General features: G+C 43.2%; 1 protein-coding gene across 1 annotated transcript in view; it reads right to left on the bottom strand.

The window, feature by feature from the left end:
* The window catches only part of LPCAT1 (lysophosphatidylcholine acyltransferase 1), a 49843-nt gene that overhangs the window by 7917 nt on the left and 19850 nt on the right, over positions 1 to 22076 (bottom strand). Inside the window, exons 4-13 of the mRNA XM_081206732.1 lie at positions 18303 to 18415; positions 16063 to 16123; positions 12980 to 13038; positions 11852 to 11886; positions 11054 to 11108; positions 9794 to 9876; positions 8106 to 8231; positions 5366 to 5519; positions 4343 to 4441; positions 341 to 479 (exon numbers count right to left, since the gene is read on the bottom strand). Coding sequence (XP_081062858.1) covers positions 341 to 479; positions 4343 to 4441; positions 5366 to 5519; positions 8106 to 8231; positions 9794 to 9876; positions 11054 to 11108; positions 11852 to 11886; positions 12980 to 13038; positions 16063 to 16123; positions 18303 to 18415 — 924 coding nt within the window. The remainder of the gene's footprint in view (positions 1 to 340; positions 480 to 4342; positions 4442 to 5365; positions 5520 to 8105; positions 8232 to 9793; positions 9877 to 11053; positions 11109 to 11851; positions 11887 to 12979; positions 13039 to 16062; positions 16124 to 18302; positions 18416 to 22076) is intronic.

Below are 22076 nucleotides of genomic sequence, written 5' to 3'. Positions count from 1 at the left end.
AAGGTATAGCACATAAACAAGAAATAATAATGCTCCATATACAGACATTCCAGGAAGCCCATTAATGAACACAGGAAGCTGTTTCATATTGAGCCAGACTATCTAGTACTGACTGGCTTTTCAGGGTTTCTGACAGAGGCATTCCCAGCGCTACCTGGAGATGTTCGGGTTTGAAGCTGGGACTTAAACTCTGAGCTACAGCCCTTCCCATGCAACACAATGGCCAGGAACCTGTCACACTTGCCCCCAGGCAGCTGCTCTTTTCCGTGGGACATGCCCGGCCGCCACACAAAAGTTCCCCATTGTCTGCGTCTTTCTAAAATCATAGCACGGAACTCACCGTATGTAATTTCCCCCCTTTCGTCGACATCTATAGCTCTGAAAAGGTTTGACACATTAAGATCTGAAACCCCCATGGCAGTCTTTAAAATGCAAGTTAAATCTTCTTCTGTTAGAGCTCCAGTTTCTGACTGGTACATCTGTGAAAAAATAAAACGTATGATTTGTTGTTGCAGCAGCAGCAGCAGCAGCAGCAGCAGCAGCAGCAGCAAAGAAACACATTCCCAGGGCCTCTGTTTGACACTTTCCTCCCAGCCAAATAAATCTTCCAACTTCCCTACGCTGATTGATACGCCACCTTTTATTTTCCATTTAGAGTTTGCAAATTTTGCTGAAGCCCAAGAGCAAATACATTTATTGATACAATTTATTAGATACCTTAAAGGTAAAGGGACCCCTGACTGTTAGGTCCAGTCATGGCCGACTCTGGGGTTGCGGCACTCATCTCGCTTTATTGGCCGAGGGAGCAGGCGTACAGCTTCAGGGTCATGTGGCCAGCATGACTAAGTTGCTTCTGGCGAAACAGAGCAGCGCACGGAAACGCCGTTTACCTTCCCGCTGGAGCGGTACCTATTTATCTACTTGCACTTTTGACGTGCTTTCGAACTGCTAGGTTGGCAGGAGCAGGGACCGAGCAACGGGAGCTCACCCCGTCGTGGGGATTCGAATCACCGACCTTCTGATCGGCAAGCCCTAGGCTCTGTGGTTTAACCTACAGTGCCATCCGCGTCCCTATTAGATACCTTAGGGGCTGCCTATTCCTGTACCAGCCTGCCCAATGTCTAAGATCTGGCAGAGACGACATTCACTGTGACCTACCTCTGGTTTATTCAGAAACAGATAAAGAAAGAGAAAAAGGGCCACACTTAGTGGAATAACCTTGCCCTCTGAGGTTTGTTTGGAGCCCCTTCTTGCCAACAGAGGATGCTTTATATTGTAAGCTCTCTTTGGGGTTTTATCTGCTGTTCCTGTTTTTATTTTTAAACTGCTTTGTTTAATATTATTGCTTTTGTGGATGCAGTATTTTAATTGCTGTAAGCTGTTTTGAGTGGTGCAAATGCAGTGCTCGTTTGGGAGGAAGGACGGGATGTAAACTCAATAAACAATAATGATAATAGCAACAACAACAGCCTTCCTGGTATTGCAAAGGTGGGGGATTGGCCTCTAGATAAATCAAGGAGTGTCTCCACCCCCATCGTTCTGGGGTCCAGTGCTGAGGGTCTTCTGGCAGTTCCCTCACTGTGAGAAGCCAAGTTACAGGGAACCAGGGAGAGGGCCTTCTCGGTAGTGGCACCCGCCCTGTGGAACATCCTCCCACCAGATGTCAAAGAAAAGAACAAGTACCAGACTTTTAGAAGACATCTGAAGGCAGCCCTGTTTAGGGAAGCTTTTAATGTTTAACAGACCACTGTATTTTAATACTTTGTTGGAAGCCGCCCATAGTGGCTGAGGAAACACAGCCAGATGGGCGGGGTAGAAATATTTATTATTATTATTATTATTATTATTATTATTATTATTATTATTATTATTATCAAACATGCAATCGCCTCTCCACTAAAAGTACAGTGGTGCCTCGCAAGACGAAATTAATTCGTTCCGCAATTCTCTTCGTCTTGCGGGTTTTTCGTCTTGCGATGCACGGTTTCCCATAGGAATGCATTGAAAATCAATTAATGCGTTCCTAGGGAAACCACCTTCAGGCCAGGTCCGGGGACAGTCTGTCCCCGGACCTCTTCTGAAGGCTGGGGGGGGGGGACAAGGGCTTTTCTTCCCACCCCCAGCATTTTAAAAAACCCTGGGACAGCGGAGGACTTCTCCGCTGTCCGGGGGATCTTAAAATGCTGGCGGGCGGCATTTTAAAATCGCCCCGGACAGCGGAGGACTTCTCCGCTGTCCGGGGCGATTTAAAAGCCCCTGGGAAGGCAGGCAGGGGGGAGCAAAGACTTTCGCCCCCTGCCTGCCTTCAGAAGGTGTTCCCACCCCCCCGCCCGGCTTCGCAGCAGCGCTACGAAGCCCGGCAGCTGGGGCAGCTGTTCCCGCCCCCCTCCCCCCTTCGGAACATCGTTCCGAAGTGGGGCGGCTGGGGCAGCTGTTCCCGCCCCACCTCCCCACTTCGGAACAGCGTTCGGAAGTGGGGCGGATGGGGCAGCTGTTCCCGCCCCACCTCCCCCCTTCGGAACATCGTTCCGAAGTGGGGCGGCTGGGGCAGCTGTTCCCGCCCCCCCTCCCCCCTTCGGAACATCGTTCCGAAGTGGGGCGGCTGGGGCAGATGTTCCCGCCCCCCTCCCCCCTTCGGAACATCGTTCCGAAGTGGGGCGGCTGGGGCAGCTGTTCCCGCCCCACCTCCCCACTTCGGAACAGCGTTCCGAAGTGGGGCGGCTGGGGCAGCTGTTCCCGCCCCACCTCCCCACTTCGGAACATCGTTTTAAAATGCTGGGGGTCGGCAGCGAACGCTCCCGACCCCCAGCATTTTAAAACCTCCCCGGGACAGAGACTTCTCTGCTGTCCCTTGGAGATTTTAAAATGCTGGGGGTCGGCAGCGAACGCTTCGCTCCTGCCCGCCAGCATTTTAAGATCGCCCGGGGCAGGTGGGGGGAAGGCAGGCGGGGGGGAGCAAAGACTTTTGCCCCCCGCCGGCCTTCAGAAGAGGTCCTCTTCTGAAGGCCGGCTGTGGGCGAAAGTCTTTGCTCCCGACCGCCAGCATTTCCCTATGGGCTTTCGTCTTGCGATGCAAGCCCATAGGGAAATTCGTCTTGCGAAGCGCCTCCAAAACAGAAAACCCTTTCGTCTTGCGGGTTTTCCGTCTTGCGAGGCATTCGTCTTGCGGGGTACCACTGTAGTACTCAAGGTAATATAAGGAATTACAGTACATAAAAATACAAAGGCCAACCATGTTACTAAATGCCAGTTAATCCCATTCTCTCAAGGTCTGCTGCAGGAAACTGACTAATCATGCATCATCACTGCAACGGATACAGGAGACTTCATTTGTCACCTAAATTCTGCTGAGGCTGTAATTTGGTGGGCCAGCATAAGGAAACGCAATCCACAGGTGTGATGCCACAATAGAGTTGGGTGCTGGAGGGATAAGAGAGCATCGGGGAGCTCATATGCCCTTGAGTTCTTTTTTTTTTTACTGCCTCTTTTATTCTGTGGGAACTGTTCATTTTGCTAGTTAGGCAATGTATTGTGTATTGCTAGCTGCTTTGGTGGTCCTGGTGGACAGAAAGGCAGGTCATAAATATTTTGAAATAAAAATAAGACCTAGCCACGTCCAGAGCAGGATCACCCCAGATGTGTTTAGGGTAAGGGGTTGCTCATGCAGGAAAAGGTGGTCTTCAGATATACTGAGCTCAGGAAATCCAGCGTTTTCAAAAGGTACACACAAACCTTGGCTTTCACTTACATCACTTGATTTCTCGGTGCTCAATGACTCACAGATGACTATATGAATTAACTTTACTGATAAACATTAAGTTTGAGGTATCATCAAGTGACACTCCCCATTTGTTAGCCCCTCTTTGGCCACAGTTCATAAAATAAAGCATCAATGTACAATAAAACACAATTACCAGAAAGGATGTCTCTGTGGTGTTGTATATGTGATGGCTCACTCACATTTACAAGTTGTCGCTTGATGCTGCTTTCATCAAGTGACGAGCATGCAAGCTACTTTTTTCTTACCCATTTGCCTGTGTAGGCAGCAATTTGCACAGTCTCCTGCTCCTGCTTGCCGATTTAGAAAAAAAACAACACAGGGCACAACAGATTGCTGCTGTGTTTTGCGGGTCAAAATGCATGTGAGTGAATATGGCTACTGTTAGATGCTGACCACTGTACAGAGCTTGTATAAAGCCAGTAATGACCAGGGATGCAGAGAAGTTGTGGTCAATGTAATGAATTGACCTGTTTTGCCCCCGCAAAAAAGGAAAAGGGGGAAAAGGGCTTTGTTTTTAAAAATGGCTTTCAACAAACCGTCTTAATAAAAGCTGCTACTTGCCTTAAAAGCCAGCTGTATCGTTTGCAAGGTTTTGGATGGCCGACAGACTACTGACAAAGCGATTACATATTCTCTTAAGTCAATCAGACCCCCTTCCTTCTGTAAAAAAAGAAAGAAACAAAACTGTATTACCAGTTTCACAGAAAATACCCACTGAAGAAAAGAAAATTCTGAAAAGTACACATAAAAAGAGCTCACATGGAGGTTTCAGCACAAAGATTTCTAAACAAAGAAACTAGTGTTAAAATACCAGCTCGTCTGCAATTAACTAAGGGACTAACTCCTCTGAACTTTTGAAACGTCTTATATTTCTCAGTTGTTTTACAGCAAGGAACTCTTTCTGGCCAGATCTTTCTCTCCCCAACCCCTGGTCGGCAGGTAGCCCACCTGCCAATCACTTGGCATCATAGTGCTATCAGTTAATGTAATCCTTTGAGCCCTTGATTGTCAAAATTTCAAAAAGAACCACAAGGCTTTCAAACAGCCCTTTGTGGGCTTTCAAATAGTTCTCGCATGTGGATGTTTATAGAGAGCTTTTCATATGCCACCCCTTCTCTCCTTCAAACTGCAGAGGTCTGAAGAAGGACAGGGTAGTTCATTGATAAGAACTAATTCAATTGCCATTTTGGTATCCTCTCTTTGATGCAACACTACATTATGCTTGCTATATATGTGTATGTATACAGAAAGCTGTAGTCTAATTTGTAAAATAAGTCATAGTCACCATGCATCCCTTGTGCTACATTTCTCCATGGTAAAAATGATGATCAGCAGCCAATAGGATGCGTAATTTCAGACTACTAATGTTCGCACAGCAGGCAAAAGGCATGCACACAAGATCTGAATTTAGTAATCACTTTTTCGAAACTATTGTTCATAACATAAACAAGTACTTTCTATGTTACAGCTATATTAACCGTACTCACAAATGAAAACTGCATTCCTAACGAAAGAACGCCCAAGGCCTTAATTCAAATAATAAAAGTGGTTATTTAGAAATGTCAAGACTGTCATCTTTCTTACCTCATCAAAAAGTGCAAACATGTTTTCTAATGTGTCAGAAACTGGGACTTCTAGGTATTCCGCAAACTCCTTGAGACTGACCCTTTTGTCTTTCATTCTCTTGGTATTTCCTGAATATGCATCAAGCTCTCTTTCAAGCTTCTCTGGCTTTAATCTAAACATGGGAGGAAAAGAACCAAGGCTGAAACTGTAGACAACCCTCTCTCTTTTTTTCTTACAGGAGTGTTGAGGAGGACAAACCAGGCAGTTTGTAATTTCCTGGCAATCCACTAACAGAAGATAAATGCTAAAAACTTATCCCTGATGTGTGATGTCTTTAGCCTGGTAAAGAGGAGATTGAGAGGAGATATGATAGCTGTCAGGGAACTGCCATCAGAACAGGGGCGGGAAACAGAGGGGCAGTTGTGTTACAGGGAGCCTCCGACATTCTTGCGAAGCAGTTCTTCTTCCGGTGATGAGGAAGAAGTGAAAGGACCAGAGGATGCTGGTAGGAGCCTCAACAACGCTCCTGGCAAATCTGGCCAGGACGGAAGCACGCCCATTCCGTCGCCCACCCTGCACAGAAGTCTAAAGTGCAAAGAGGGAAGGGAAAGGCTGGGCGTAACGAGACTTTTATGCTGGGGGAGGCCCAGGAAACAAGCACTCCCGGATTCTGCTAGTGATTGAGGCAGACATGAACTTCGGGGTTCTGCAATGTTAAATAGTTTCGCACCTAAATAAAACCTGTAAAAGACAGGTCGGAGTCCTGCCTGGTTACTCATGAGCAACCACCTAAGCCATCTGACAATAAAAGGTAAAGGTAAAGGGACCCCTGACCATTAGGTCCAGTCGTGACCGACTCTGGGGTTGCGGTGCTCATCTCGCTTTATTGTCCGAGGGAGCCGACGTACAGCTTCCGGGTCATGTGGCCAGAATGACTAAGCTGCTTCTAGTGAACCAGAGCAGCGCATGGAAATGCCGTTTACCTTCCTGCTGGAGTGGTACCTATTTATCTACTTGCACTTTGACGTGCTTTCAAACATGTTAGGTTGGCAGGAGCAGGGACCGAGCAACATAGAGCAAGTTTGTTTTCTCCTCCTCTAGAGGCTAGGACCCAAACCAATGGATTCAAGTTACAAGAAAGGAAGAACTTCATGACACTAAGAGCTGTTTGACAGTGGAATGATTCCCAAGAGAGGAGTTTGACTCTCCTTCCTTGGAGGTTTTTAAGCAGAGGCTGGATGGCCATCTGTCATAGATGCTTTAGTTGTGATTCCTGCATCGCAGGGGGGTTGGATTAGGTAACCCTCAGCTTCCTTTCCAACTCTACAATTCAATGAATCTACACCTTTTCTTCCTGTGGTGGATCATTCAGACATGGATCTCTTCACTCTTCATTCTGAATGACAGAGTTCCAGGAATTCCGTACCACGCAATCTGAATATACAGTTTTGCTCTAAAACAACGTGGGAGAGCATTCGGATAAATTCAATTTTCAGAAGAGGAAAGTTCTAATGCAATATCCCGAACTGGAAAAAGTGGCTCCCACTTTATATTTGCAGTTATAGAAAAAGTCCTCCTTTAAAAATATCATCATCATCATCATCTCAGATTCTCATCTACCACTGACAACCACCAAGCTTCAAGGCAGTGATGAAGATGGATCTAACAAGGTAAGATTCAATACCATATCAATACTGCATAAACAATGCATCTGTTAAGGATGTGGGGACTTAACAGCTGTAACTTCTTGACATTTTGAAATGTGAGTGAACATGGGAAGTGTCCAATATAACATGTTAAGCTGAAAGGGTTTTTTGTTTGTTTGTTAACTTAATATAAATTTAAGCAATGCGGACTCTGATTTCTGCAAACCACAACCCTGGCATCTAACTTGTGTTGAGGTGAGGGGGAAGTGATATACAGATGGCTCCTCCTTTATGTCTCCACCATAAGTTGTAATATGCTAGGTTCACCCAGGAATACAAATTATGACTTTCCTAATTATCAGAACCACAGTCAACTGAAGCCCGTAATGCTCAACTGAATTAAGTGGCAAGAAGCCTATTATAACTAGATCTTGCACAACACTGGCAGATGTCAAATTTGTTAAGCTTTTGAAACCTCTGTGACTCTGGTCTGCTCCTGCAAGATTGCAAAACATTGCCCCCACAACCTCCCAGATGCTTTACTTTTTTTTTAAATTGCTTTTAACCAATTTGTAAAAATAAAAAAAGTTACATGGAAGAAAAATACGAGACATTGCACATACCTTTGTAAATCAAGAAAATCTATAATTAAAATACTTTTTTTTTTAAAAAAAATTGCTTTTATAAAGTTAGTAAAGGTAAAGGGACCCCTGACCATTAGGTCCAGTTGTGACTGACTCTGGGGTTGCGGCGCTCATCTCGCTTTATTGGCCAAGGGAGCCGGCATACAGCTTCCGGGTCATGTGGCCAGTGTGACTAAGCCGCTTCTGGCGAACCAGAGCAGTGCACGGAAACACCGTTTACCTTCCCGCCGGAGCGGTACCTATTTATCTACTTGCACTTTGGGTGCTTTCGAACTGCTAGGTGAGCAGGAGCTGGGACTGAGCAACAGGAGCTCACTCTGTCGCGGGGATTTGAACCGCCGACCTTCTGATCGGCAAGTCCTAGGCTCTGTGGTTTAACCCACAGAGCCACCCGTGTCCCATTTATAAAGTTACAAAGCAATTAAAACATTCTGTCGTACAGTTCCACACTTTTATCAATCTGCTCACCCAAGGCTTCTCACAAGCTTTGCAAATTCTAAGAGGCAGGTGTCTGAAGGGAGACGAAGTTGTCCTTCAGCCAAAGCTAGCTGGCAATCTTCAAAAGTGTAGTCCGTTACTGGAACCCCCAAAGCCCTTGATGGGGGAAAAAGCAGGAATTTACACAACAGCGTCACACTTTATTGATAACAGCAGCCTTATAAAGCAGACGCAATCTAAACGCCACATTTTGACTATGCCAAAGCTCACGATGTGGTCTGGCAAGTCAAGGAAAGAGTAGCTTTCATCAAGAGTACTTCAAATTTAAAAATAGGGATGAAGAGACAAAGAAAAGGGAGGGTACATTTAAATCTGCCTAAATCCCTTAAACCACTAGACCTTCCCTCCTGCATGTTTCTCAACTGTTTGGTGTACATTTATGTGTGTTTATGCATCTTAAAACCACTATAAAAAACTTTCCCCAGACATGTACCATATTTTTCGCTCTATAAGACTCACTTTTTCCCTCTTATGGGTGTCTTATGGAGCAAATGCAGGCTGCGCACGGCTATCCCAGAAGCCAGAAGACCAAGAGGGATCGCTGCTTTCACTGCACAGCGGTCCCTCTTGTTGTTCTGGGTTCTGAGATTCAGAATATTTTTTTCCTTGTTTTCCTCCTCCAAAAACTAGGTGCGTCTTATGGTCTGGTGCGTCTTGTAGAGCGAAAAATATGGTATTTAAATTGTTCAGTAGCACCTTAGAGACCAAACTAAGTTTGTTATTGGTTTGAGCTTTCATGTGCATGCACACTTCTTCAGATACCTGAAGAATATCTGAAGAAGACATCTGAAGGTATCTGAAGAAGTGTGCATGCACACGAAAGCTCATACCAATAACAAACTTAGTTGGTCTCTAAGGAGCTCCTGGAAGGGATTTTTTAATTTTGTTTCGACTACGGCAGACCAACACGGCTACCTGCCTGTAATTAAAATGCTCAGTTACAGTTATTAGCAGCCAGTGCATTCTGGTGGGCAGTGCATTGGGTATATCTGGGGACCTAGAAGCCAAATCCCTTTAAATTGTTTTCTTGCTACTTCTAAACTGCACCTTAATCTACAACCATAATGTATCTGCTTCGATTTTCAGTTTGCATGATAGGTTTGGTTCCCTAGAAATTCTGGTATTCTTTCCCAGTCAGATATAGAGGATGGTCGCTGGGAATGATGTTGATATTTCACCTCCTGAAAATTGGTCTATGTAGTCCTACACAGATTAGTATCAGCACCAATCCTGTTGATCATCTATATAAAGCCACTCAGAGAGATTGCCCACTGTTTTGGAGTGAGGAACTTTTCCCAAACATCCAGCTACTCTATTGGCCATAAAATCACTGTTTGAAAGTTGTGGGCAGGTAGTTAAGGATTAATAGACTGAAAATGAACCCGGACAAGTCAAAGTTGACACTAGTAGGGATTTGTCAGATCTTAGAAGGAACAGATTTTCTTGTCATTGACGGGGTTGTAATTTCTCCAGCAAAAACAGGTTCAGATTCCAGTCCACACTTGTGATGCAGTCAGCTTTTGTTAGGTTTGATATGATATTTTTTCCTGCAATGTCCACAATGTTAGCACACACATTAAAATAAGTAGAATATTTCGGTACAAACGTCTAAATAAGCAGATACCATCATGGTGCTATTTGGACAGCAGTCCACTTACTGTGCCATGATCCGTCTCACGTTATTTGCATACAGAGATGGGTTTCTCTTTTCTTCTTCAGAGGGTATATACACAGGCAGGAACTGCAAGTAGAAAAAATAGTTTCAGCACAAACGTGTTACTGTATTTCACAGGCAAAAGTATAAACTCACACCAATAATGTTGCTTTTAAGTACAGTACAGCAGACATTTAAAAGTTGGCACAGAAGGTGCCTCTGAATCTCTTTTGGAAGAGTGTTCCACAGGACTGGTGACACAAAAAGCTTGATTTCTTGCTGTTGTCAAATGAGCCTCACCAACTCACCCAAGCCACTCCTGCAGATGATCTCAGTATCAGAGCCGGAATTATAAGGGTTCAGGTGATACCTCAGGTATCCTGGACCCAAAGCTGCTCAGGGCTTTGTAAATCAGTATAAGAAGCTTGGCTCAGTAGCAGATGGGCAGCCATGACATGTTCTCGACCAGAAGCTTGCCCCAGCAATCTGGCTGCTGCATTCTGCACCAGCTGGAGTTTCTGAACCAGACCCAACACCAGCCCCATGTAGAGCACATTACAGTAGCCTAACTCGAGGTTAACAATGCATGGACTTGCGAAGACCAGTGGAAGCACTTGTTCTATTCCCAGGGTTTTTGTTCAGCTGGAAGTCACCAGAACTCAGTCCTGGCACCTCTCAGGTGGGCGCTGTTATGTACGGAAGTTCTCACCCTGGCCCAGCAGGGGGATACTGTAGATAGTTTTCACTCAGGTCCACATATGCAAATAAGGGGTTGAAAGTGACGTTCAGTGATTGGATAGTTACAGAAAGTGCTACTGTTGCGTTGTAGTGGAGCTCTATATAAGCAGGCTGGCTGAACCCTTCAGTTCAGTTCTGTACTGGCCTGTGAATAAACAAGAGCTGTTTCAAGAATCGCTGTGTCGTCTGATATGTTCACCCACAACTTAACAGGCGCCATTGCCATTGTAAGAGAACAGGGGAGGCGTTCATGGCTGAGTTTTGGTACCTCTCTTTCTAGAAAAATAGCACTGGCTATTCCTTATTGCAAAGTGGGGAAACGAAAAAGAAATAAAATGAAGTTAAGCTTTCCTCCTGCAGTACAGGGTTTTTATTTATTGGGGTACTCTTTTGAAGTCATTGTTCAAGAGCTGAACTATTCACACACATTAAAGGATACCGTTAAAATGGGTTGTAGTTTTTTTTAGTTGTCTCAAGTATGAAAGCATAGGATTGCAGACTAAAACATTGGTAACTTTGTACTAACCTCTATTTCCACAAAATTATGAAACTGACATAAAGTAAGCCACAGAATTTTCAACCTGAAAGAGAAATGAAAAGCTCGTTTTAATTTACAAGATTATTAGTTCTGTAATTAACATCACGAATGCATCCTGAGAAAGAGAAATGAAAATGAACTTTGGGTGAGATCCAGCATCGTATAAACTGGCATTTGCTCATGCAATGGGACTTCTCATTCCTTTCCTCCCCCCCCCCCCGCACATCCCAAAATATGCTCTAAGGGTTGGGGGACTCTCTGGAGCAGGGAGTCTGCTGGGGGGGGGGAGTTGGAGGAGCAGGAAGAAAAAGAAGTCCCATTGCACAAATGGATTTATGTTGTGTAAGCAGATGGGCCTCACTCTGTAAAATATGGGAAGTGAACACTACTTGGCAATTAAATATCAAAACTGATGCACAGTAAACTTAAGTACCTTAGCTATGAATGATATTGAAATCAAATATTATTTAACATTATCAAATACTTAATCGATCTGAAATTGTATGAAAAAGCTAAAGAGAAACAAGAAGGCCATTGCTCAAATGTTTCCAAACACTACAGACAAAAGTTATCTATTGGCAGGCTAATCTATTCATTTAAATTAGGAATAGTGTGATTTAGGGTTTGAAGAACTTATTAAACCCTGTTTGATCATAAAAAAGCAATTGTCCAGGAAGATAATCTGACATGTGCCCATTATTTCCCATTATTTAACATACTAGTCCTCCGAAAGAAAAGCAATTAATTAAAGCAATTAGAAATTCAAATAATATGTAGCTGACTTACGCTCCTGGACCCTGCCATGTCCACGTAATTGTATCCTATGCAGCAAAAGAAATGCATTCAAATATTTAAGCAGTCCTACGAAGTTAATAGGCTTCACAAAAACAGCATTACTTTGAAAAATGTGACAGTAGGCTATTTATATTTCATTATCCCTGTAAGGATTTTGTCTACTACGGCATTTGGCAATATGTAAATCATGAAGGGGGGGAAGACATTAAATGAAATGCCGATGAATTTATTGTAGATTCAGGAATTCCTCCAATTTACAACATACTGACAAAGGAATTATCAGTGCCCTCTAGTGATACAGAAGCAGCATTTCAGTTAAAGGAATAACAGGACACAAGCTCACTTTTGCTTTCTCATAGGTAGAACTGAGTTTGTTTACCACAATGAGATACTAGCAAACAAATCTTGAATTATGCAGTAATAGATTGAGAGATTAACAGATCATCTATTAGATGAAAAGATGGGCTGTGTACATATCAAATTTACATCTTTCTAGCTATCATAGGAGTAACTTACTATTTTGGGGGATACTTCATGCTCTCCCGTTTGGGGGGGAAATAAGTCAACCCACGCTGCATTTGTCTTGAAACAAATGTACATATCTTAGAAACAACAAGAGGGCAATCGTTGCCCATGTCACCTCCCAGCTGATTTACTATCATTCTGCTTTTCAAAAAAAAGTTTGAGAATATACTTCAGACAACTACTTAAGGTTCATATATGTATTTGGCATAGGGATGCGGGTGGTGCTGTGGTCTAAACCACTGAGTCTAGGGCTTGCCGATCAGAAGGTCGGCGGTTCAAATCCCTGTGACGGGGTGAGCTCCCATTGCTCGGTCCCTGCTCCTGCCAACCTAGCAGTTTGAAAGCACACCAGTGCAAGTAGATAAATAGGTACTGCTCCAGCGGGAAGGTAAATGGCTTTTCCGTGCGCTGCTCTGGTTCGCCAGAAGCGGCTTAGTCATGCTGGCCACATGACCCGGAAGCTGTACGCCGGCTCCCTCGGCTAATAAAGCGAGATGAGCGCTGCAACCCCACAGTTGTCCGCAACAGGACCTAACGGTCAGGGGTCCTTTAATACCTTTATGTATTTGGCATAAAAGCTTACTCAGAGCTTACCAGTTTGTTTGGATAACGTAAAATCACAGGTTGGACAGGCACTCCAGGAATAAATGCTCCTACAAGATATATGGGATACATATAATTACAATACTTTCTAATTACCACCTATTAATGACACTGTGAGCATTGAAGGTATTGCATGCGCATTTCTGTTATGTAACAGCTGGCTTTTCTGGATGATATGCTCTGAAGTTCCACCTTCCCAAGTAGCCAAAAAAGATGCAACTATAATTTATTTTTAAAGGTTAAGCAACAACTCTCAGCAACATAGTAATTCAAGCATCTAAAGTTAAATAGATTCTGATTATTCCCTGCCCAAATAATAAATAGTCCAAGCTTCTTCCTGCAAGTGAACATAATGTGCCATCTTCAGAGGTTTACTATTATGGTATACCACTGTGACTTATTCCCAGCAGCTTACTTCCTGAAAAACTTTGTATTACATTGGAAGCATTTGTATGATTCATTCAATTTAATTCCAATCCTTTGATAAGCAGGATATTTCATTCCAGGTAAGATGACACAGGAAGAATGGATAGTTAGTCAAAACAACTAATAGCCAGCAATTTTTCAGAAGTACCTAATTGGAAAGAACTCAGGGCTGTCAAATCCTACGCAACTTATATTTATATATTTCCAGGAATTTGACAGAAATAGAAAAAATGTTCCACCACAAGGTTTGACTGCCTTCCCTGATGAAGACAAACATTTTCTTTTTAAACAGGAAAATCTGCCTTGTAACCTCTCTCTCATATTATAAGCCAACAAACAGCAACCAATAATAAGGTGTGTGAAAAGAATCTACATTGTTAATGCTAATTCTTCCACTCCTCTGGAGTGGATGAAGACTCTAGAATCAACTCAAATCTCTAACTAGGAACAAGAAAGGAATGATAACTGAAACATTCAACACTTCTGGTCTTGTTTGTTTGCACCTTCATCCACTACCGAAGATAGCAATAAATCAAAATCTTTCCTGGACACCCAGTTCTTTCCCAACTCTATGGTCAATCTGGGGCCATTTTCACCAACATTTACAAAATTAGATGTCTCCATTTCTGAAAATGTTGAGCTATTGTGCTTTCTAGATTTTGCAGCCTGGCATATGAATCTCTGTAAGCACGATGATGCACTCTGCCAAGGCTCCAGGGAAAGAGGCCTTTGGGATTTTTGTTTGAAGCCCTGAGCAGCAACCTCTCATTCCAACCCTATCTCCCACAGGTACTGATGATAGTAACTATTGTTTACTCATGGACCAGAGGAACCTGTTGAACCAGAAACCCAGGTCAAGGCTTCTTTCACTAAGGGAGCCCGCAAGGTGTTGGTAATTCTTTAAACATTCCTTGCTCTCTCTATCTTGACATCAGGGAAGGTGACACAAACTTGTATAGTGGTACCTAGGGGTTACAAATGCTTCAGGTTACAGATGCTTCAGGTTACAGACTCCGCTAACCCAGAAATAGTATCTCGGGTTAAGAACTTTGCTTCAGGATGAGAACAGAAATCATGCTCCAGCGGCACAGCAGCAGCAGCAGGAGGCCCCATTAGCTAAAGTGGTGCTTCAGGTTGAGAACAGTTTCAGGTTAAGAACGGACCTCCGGAACGAATTAAGTTCTTAACCAGAGGTACCACTGTATTTTCTAGGGGAAATCTCTGAAATGAAGATCTCCTATCAAACATACACACCTGGTCACGGAAAACTGGACTAGACATTTATACAATCTGAAGCAATCTTTTCTAGAAGGCTCTGACAGATTAGCACTAGAAGCTCCATTCTACAAACAGCCAAGCTCCAATACTACTGAATATTAGTAGTACATGCTTAAATGCTATTAGGAAAATATATGTTTGGACTCAGAAAGAAGGTTGTATTCTCCACATGATTCAAATCTTCACTCATGGATTCTTTTACTCATTATTCTGTTGCACAGCTCCCAAGTATGCGTGGATTCGTACATGTGCCATCAACAGGATGATATCCATCTGATTAGAAAACCAGAGGTCATGCAAATACACATATCCTGGGGAAAAGATTGCAAAGTGCTGCACAACACAAGAGCCATACCAATACATAGCCGAGGAAAAGTCCTGGCATCAAATCAGGAATGAAAAGGGCACAAGGTATTACCATAAATCTCTCATTACCCAATATGTTGACTAAACTTTAGAGAATGCAAAATATGGTAAGATAACCTTATCTCCTGCAATTTGTGGTACAAGCAAAACACCCCTACCCTCTGTATTTGGCAAAGAGAATAATTTCCATTTACTATTTCTACAATTCTATGAAATAAAGACCACTGAAGCATGGAAGGAACAATCCAATGATGTCTCTGACTATTACATTAGAAATACAAAAACAACTCGTTCCGATGCCCCTTCACCTACCAAATCAGGGTGCAAAACCATGAGAGTTCCACCTTCTTTTTCTGCAAGGAAGTCTTTCTGAACTTACTTGGAAACATTTTTTGAATTCCATAGGAAACAGTAAGAGAACTGAGCTAATGGCAGTAATCCTCAAAAAAAGAGAGATTATTTTGTTATAGAGAGGTTTTAGGTTTAAACATTCTAGACCACATAATATCCCGAAGGAGCCCTGATGCACACGAGATGAAAGTCAGCAAGTGTCAAGACTGGACAAAATACAGAGAATGATGAACTGACTGAATGTCCTATTTCAGGTTCTTGTTTGTTTGTCCTGAACTAAATAATTAGATTTGAAGATGGAAACACCTTTATTTGCATCCAGCATTTTCCAGAAAATGGTCAACACATGTTTGCAATGATGCACTTTGATTTCCAGACCTGTGTATGAAGAAGGTACTTCAGATGGGTGGGTTTTTTGCACGTACTTGGATTGCAAGTTACGACAGTTAACTCAACGTTCGAACAGACAGACAATCCTAGGTTTCTTGGCATACCAAAGTTTCAGAAAAGGCAAAGGTTGCCCTTATTGGGGGGTGGGAGGACACACCTCTTGTAACATCTGAAGTGGCCATAGGCAATCATGAGCCCCGAATTTCAAAATCTGAAGTTACACTGATGTTACCTAGGTAAAGAAGAATGTACATCATACCTACCAGGCTTGAAGGTAATTAGGCAGGATCGATTAGTGCATGTTCCTTCCGGGAATATCATAATCTTAAAACAGAAACAGAAAAAAACCCCTCTATTACAAGTTATTTTTGTACATCTTCTGCATCTTTAAGTACATTTCAAGCTCAGAATTTAGAAGCATTCAAATTCGCTTAGCTTTAAATGCTGCTAGCGTTTAATAAATAATTCACCACAGGTATCTGATTTCAAGAAGGCATTCAGGTTGCTCCCTAAGGTGTTCTACAAATGGAGTGTGATCTATGAAAGAATGTATGGAACGCAGCCCAGGAATCTTTGAAGCACTCTTCCATTTGGAACTGCAAGCACTGAGGGCCAGACACCCTCTCAATGAGGGAGGTAGAAGTTATAATATAATGTTCCTCCACCCCCCCACCCTTATGTTCATCACAAGGAGGGTAACTCTTTTCTCCTTTAATCACGCATGAAGCAAACGATGACCTCCTCACCCATCGCCTTTTAAATTATGTAGGCTCCAGGACTTCTGGAGCCAGGATAACACCACTTGTTTTCTTTTTCTAAAACACTTTTTATTGAATTTTACTGTTGCATTTGAAAACGTGTAGATACAGGGGGGAAAACAAGTAAGCAAAAAAGAAAAAGAAAGTAACAGGGTTGTGGAATAAAATAAAAACAGCAAAGCAGTACTGTATAACCAAATTCCAACAATACTTCACTAAATATCAGGTGGTATTTAAATACCTGAACCTTAATGAAGAAAGAGAAGCTGGAAGATACCTCCCTGCTCATATATTCAAAGAAGGGGAACTAATCCACATCAAAATTGCCAGATTCAGCTTTTCCCCAGCTTTACATTACTTTAAAGTTCTATGTTCTTACTGTACTTACCATCAGTACTCAATAAAAGTTGAACAATGTTAGCAGTAGGAAACCCTGTTATTTTAAAATCAAGGCACTAAAGTTTCTCACACATAGCAGCAAAGGGTAGAAGGGGGCACCATGGGGTGTTATTCCTTCACCAGCATGGCGCCCACAAAGAAAGAAGAGGTGACGATTAAGATGATTTCCTCTATGGCAGGAGGAAAACTTATCTATACACAGCTTAAGAGATTCCTAAGCAGCAACAAACTCAGCACTGGAAATTCTTAGGAACAGAACTCAACGTTAAAATACCATTACCCAAATTTATGCTGCGGTGACATTTCGGTATTATGTGATTGTTTCTTCTCAAAAGTGCTGTCGCACAATTTGAAAACGCTTCGAAGGGGTAAGCAAATTGCCAAGAGGTGAATTCACTATTCATAAAGGAATTGTTTAGTTGAGGAAAGAAAGGAGAGGTGATTAAGCGGAACGTTATGGATGTTTATATAATCAAAACTCGTCTTGAGAAAGTACTTTCCCCCCTCCCCCATCTTTCATAACTCTATAAGAGAATGACTGACACTAGGCTCAGGACTGAGAAAAGGAAACTGTACTGCTAACAGCTGAGCCTGGAAGAGGGAGATATGTGCAGCCTCTCTCTGGCTGAGCTGACGGTGAGGGAGTTAATCCATACAATCCTTAATGTATCAGGATTGTTTCACATGTCAAACATAATTAAATTAACAGCAAGTCATGTGTTATGTATTGAAGTTCTCACCCTGGGCCAGCAGGGGGATACTGTAGATAGTTATGCAAATAAGGGATCGAAAGTGACGTTCGGTGATTGGATAGTTTTAGAATATTGTTACAGTTACGTTGTACTGGAGCTCTATATAAGCAGGCTGACTGAACCCTTCAGTTCACTTCTGTTCTGGCCTGTGAATAAACAAGAGCTGTTTGAAGAATCACTGTGTCGTCTGATATGTCTACCCACAACTTAACATCATGGATTTTATCCTCCTTGGCAACAACTAGGGGGGGCTGTCACCTTCATGCCTTCTTTGTGAACACCAATAGATGTTTGGCTGTTAGAAACAGAATAATGGATTAAATGAACCATGGTATCACCCAACAAAGGATTTCCCCCCATCTTTTCCGAGATGTGGTACCAATGTTAAATCAAGAGGAACGAACAGCTGGAGGAAAACCTGAAGAATTCGAAAGAATTCAGAACTCAGGTGAATGTTAGCCCCACAAATAGTAGAAACTGAAACCTGAGGAGTGTGTGTCTACTTTTGAACAGAAATAGCATCTCTTTAGGTGGAAATAGATATTCCTTTACAGAAAACAAATACCTTTAAATCACAAGACGTTCTACCAGTACCTGTGGCCATTTGCCATTTGACTGAGCACGCCGTCTTATCTCCTCAACAGTTTTCCTGCGGGAATCCTGATCTGATCGAGATACAAACACGGGTCGAATGTATTTGATTAGAGCTGGAAAGAAACAGAAATGTCCGTATTCCTAAGTATATTCCTTCATTTTTCTTTAGATTAGCATAAGTGTATGACATGCTATATAGAGAAACAATCAATAGTTTTATGAGCAAACACATTTCATAACAAAATATGCCATATTGGGGGGGGGGAGTAACCAGCAGAACACATTAAGAAACATTTTAAAATAAAATATAGCCCTGCATTTATTCAGAAATACAGCCACCCACTTATGAATACTTTAAACTGAAACTGCCCCTTTAAAACACAAACTAAAACTACCTGCCATGCTTTTTCTTATTTCTAAAATTGCCTCAATTAGCTTGATCCTGTTTGAAGGTAGACAGGACAGTTGTTTATTTCTTACAAAAGGGATGGGATATGAGTTTAACACTCGTGTAAAGTTCAAAAAAGAGAGAATCAGAATATCTAATACTGAAACAGCGGTAAGGAATAATAAAATCCATGCAATGCAATACATCACATTTATAACTTTTATAGCCAGTCTAGAACCATTTGGGCCTGCATTTAAAGCCAATCAAATTATTTGTTCCTTTCAGGAAAAGCTCCTAAGAACTGTAACTATCAACACCACTGTCAGTCTTGAAATAATGTGAGGGATTTTTTCAAAGGAGACACTGCTAGACGTCTGCTAGGAAGTCTGCATTTCTAGCTCACTTTCCCTGGGGTCATTGTGAACGCTGCTCATCACCTCAAATGCATATGACAAGCTGCGTGTCATCACCTGAGTGATCTAAATATACATGGTTGTGAGATTACTCTTTCCCCAGCCACATGAATAATCTGACAAGAGCACCTGACTATACTCCTATAGTACCACAGAATCTTGAATTGTGTTGTGCGATTCACACAACTAACAAAAACCAGTTGGCATAAGAGAAGCCCTTGCATTTTAGGTGGAAAGGTTGGGGTTGGAGCAATTCTACCTCTGTCAGATCACTCCTAGCGGTACAAACAGGTTATCCTTAATCACATATCCAACTCCAGATAAGGAAAGTGGTGGGAATGTTGTAGATTTGAGGTTTCAGCCATTTAGAGCTCATTATTAGATACTATGTTAGACAGGTTGGGGATATGCTGAAATTTATTGTTGACGTTTATCACTCAGCAGCAGCAATGCCTTACTGCATTGCAATAGTCTTCATGGAAACTATTGCAAACTTTGGAAAACGCTGGAGGGAAGCTGCTAAATTCTCTTTGGACAGCCTGATCTTTGCCACCTGTTGGAGGGTCCATCTCCCACTCCCAAATAACACTAGTGAAATTATACATGTCACATTTCATAGCACGTGCTCTCCCTGCTTTCAATGATTCCATGCCCCCCAAAGTTTCAAGTGAATTAAATATTCTCTCTCTCTCTCCCTGCCCCCATCAACAGTGGTAAAAAAATCAAGTCCCACAATCTGCCACTGAGCTAAATCTCCAGAAAACTTCCAAGTTTATTTAAGACAGATGACCAGCAGACTAAATTCCTATATTTATGTAGGTCATGTACACATGGTTAAAGGGCTGTGTATGCAACTCCCTCAGAGGTACAGAAAAGCAGCAATAGAATGCCAAAATGTTAACAACAAAAGTAATCCCACTGAATTTTAGGTCTAGAAGAGAGGAAGACCCAGAGTTCACCCAATGCATAACCCTCCACAGTGATATTCTGCAACACAAGCAGAGTAAAGAATGTCTAGCAATCCATTTATAAATGGGCAAAAGCAGGTTAAATACACCCATTTACACACACAGCCAGATTAAAATCATACATATTCATAAATGCAATAGCTACAAGATGAAAAGCACTACAACCAGGCAAAGTGACCAAAAAATCATTTTCTTTTCCCCCTCAACTTATCCATGTTTTCAAAACACAAATGTAAAAAAAATCAAGGAACTAATTATATGCATGTGTGCCCTGATTTTTATTTTTTATTTTTTTGAAGCAGGAGAGGGAAATAAAGAGCAAACAGTTAGTGAGGGACGGGGGTGGGGTGACCTTTTCACTCCATACCCACTCTCTCCCACAGAGGTTTTGCTTTCTTCATTTTAAGATACCACATCATGCTACATAATACACAACGCAATCAGGGGAAAATCTGTGGTTCGTTTTTGCACTTCCTTGTTTTGTAACTACGGAGTTACATTTGTACTAACAAAAACTTTGTAGGCACAGAGTTGTGATGAAAGTTCAACCTTTTGCTATTGAACTCCCTTGGATGCTACTGAAATAAATGTAGGGCTATATCATGTTTAGCCTCCCCCTTTACACTCCTTCTGATATCGAAATAGAAGTGCTGGCTCCTTAAGAAAGAGTTAGTGGGCCATTGTGCATAGTGCGAGAAAGGAGATCTGGCTGGCACCAACTTTGCTACCATTTTGGCACCATGTAGAAACTTTTTTTTATTCTTGCAGACCCATCAGCAACTTTGATGACAAGTGTCATCAACCTGAGCTTTCGTGTGTGTTTTTAATTGTTATTTTACTGAAGTTGCACATTGTTTAACATGTTTTGGCATGTTTCATTGTAAACTGCTTTGAGACTTCTTCAAAGCGTGTGGGCACAAAATTCTCAACTGGATAACCTGGGCAAGTTGCTATCTTTCATTCTGGTTCACCTCACTGTATGACTGCCAAAGATAAAACGGAATAATCGAATGTATGCGAACGCAGTGCTTACTGAAGGAAGGAACATAAAATTAAGAAATGGAAACATTGCGAAAACACCTGGTGGGGTGGCGAAGGGGCATACTGATAGGCACTCTATGTTTAGCTGCTCGTATGCGTGGCCTAGAACCTGGCACAAGCAAAGAGTGCCATGGGTATGTTGTTGAGCGATGTGTCAAGCTGCTGTCATGTAGCACCTTTGTTGAAAGAACTGAACCAGGTTTCAGCTTTGATCCAAGCAACTCAGGAGTGGGTTACCCGAGGGAACGGCTTCTCCCATTTGGATCTGTCTGGCCGTTACGGTCATTACCAGAGGCCCTCCTAGTTTTCTCACAAGCTGCAAATATTCCTCTGCCAACAACCAGGAAGGGGCCCTTTTCTGCGGTGGTTCCCACATTCCAAGAATACCGTATTTTTCGCCCCATAAGACGCACCGGCCCATAAGACGCACCTAGATTTTAGGGGGGGAAATAAAGGAAAAAAAATTTATTTCCCCCCCAGGTGCGCTGCGCTAATCCAGAAGCTTGGGGCAAGCTGAGGTCAGCGCGCCCCAAGCTTCTGCGTGCCGGCAAGCAGTCCGCTGCCGCCCCAAGCCTCCCGCACCCGGCAGGAGGTCCCGCTGGGTGCGCAAGGCTTGGGGCGGCAGCGGACTGCTTGCGCGCACCTAGAAGCTTGGGGCGTGCTGAGCTCAGCACGCCCCAAGCTTCTGCATGCCGGCAAGCAGTCCGCTGCCGCCCCAAGCCTCCCGCACCCGGCAGGAGGTCCCGCCGGGTGCGCGAGGCTTGGGGCGGCAGCGGACTGCTTGCGCGCACCGAGAAGCTTGGGGCGGGCTGAGCTCAGCTGGCCCCAAGCTTCTAGGTGCGCGCAAGCAGTCCGCTGCCGCCCCAAGCCTCGCGCACCCAGCGGGACCTCCTGCCGGGTGCGGGAGGCTTGGGGCGGCAGCGGACTGCTTGCGCGCACCGAGAAGCTTGGGGCCAGCTGAGCT

This window comes from Podarcis bocagei (assembly GCF_964188305.1).
Source record: "Podarcis bocagei genome assembly, chromosome: 8".
In the NCBI taxonomy this organism is placed as follows: domain Eukaryota; kingdom Metazoa; phylum Chordata; class Lepidosauria; order Squamata; family Lacertidae; genus Podarcis; species Podarcis bocagei.
This window is presented reverse-complemented; position numbering and strand designations above follow the sequence as displayed.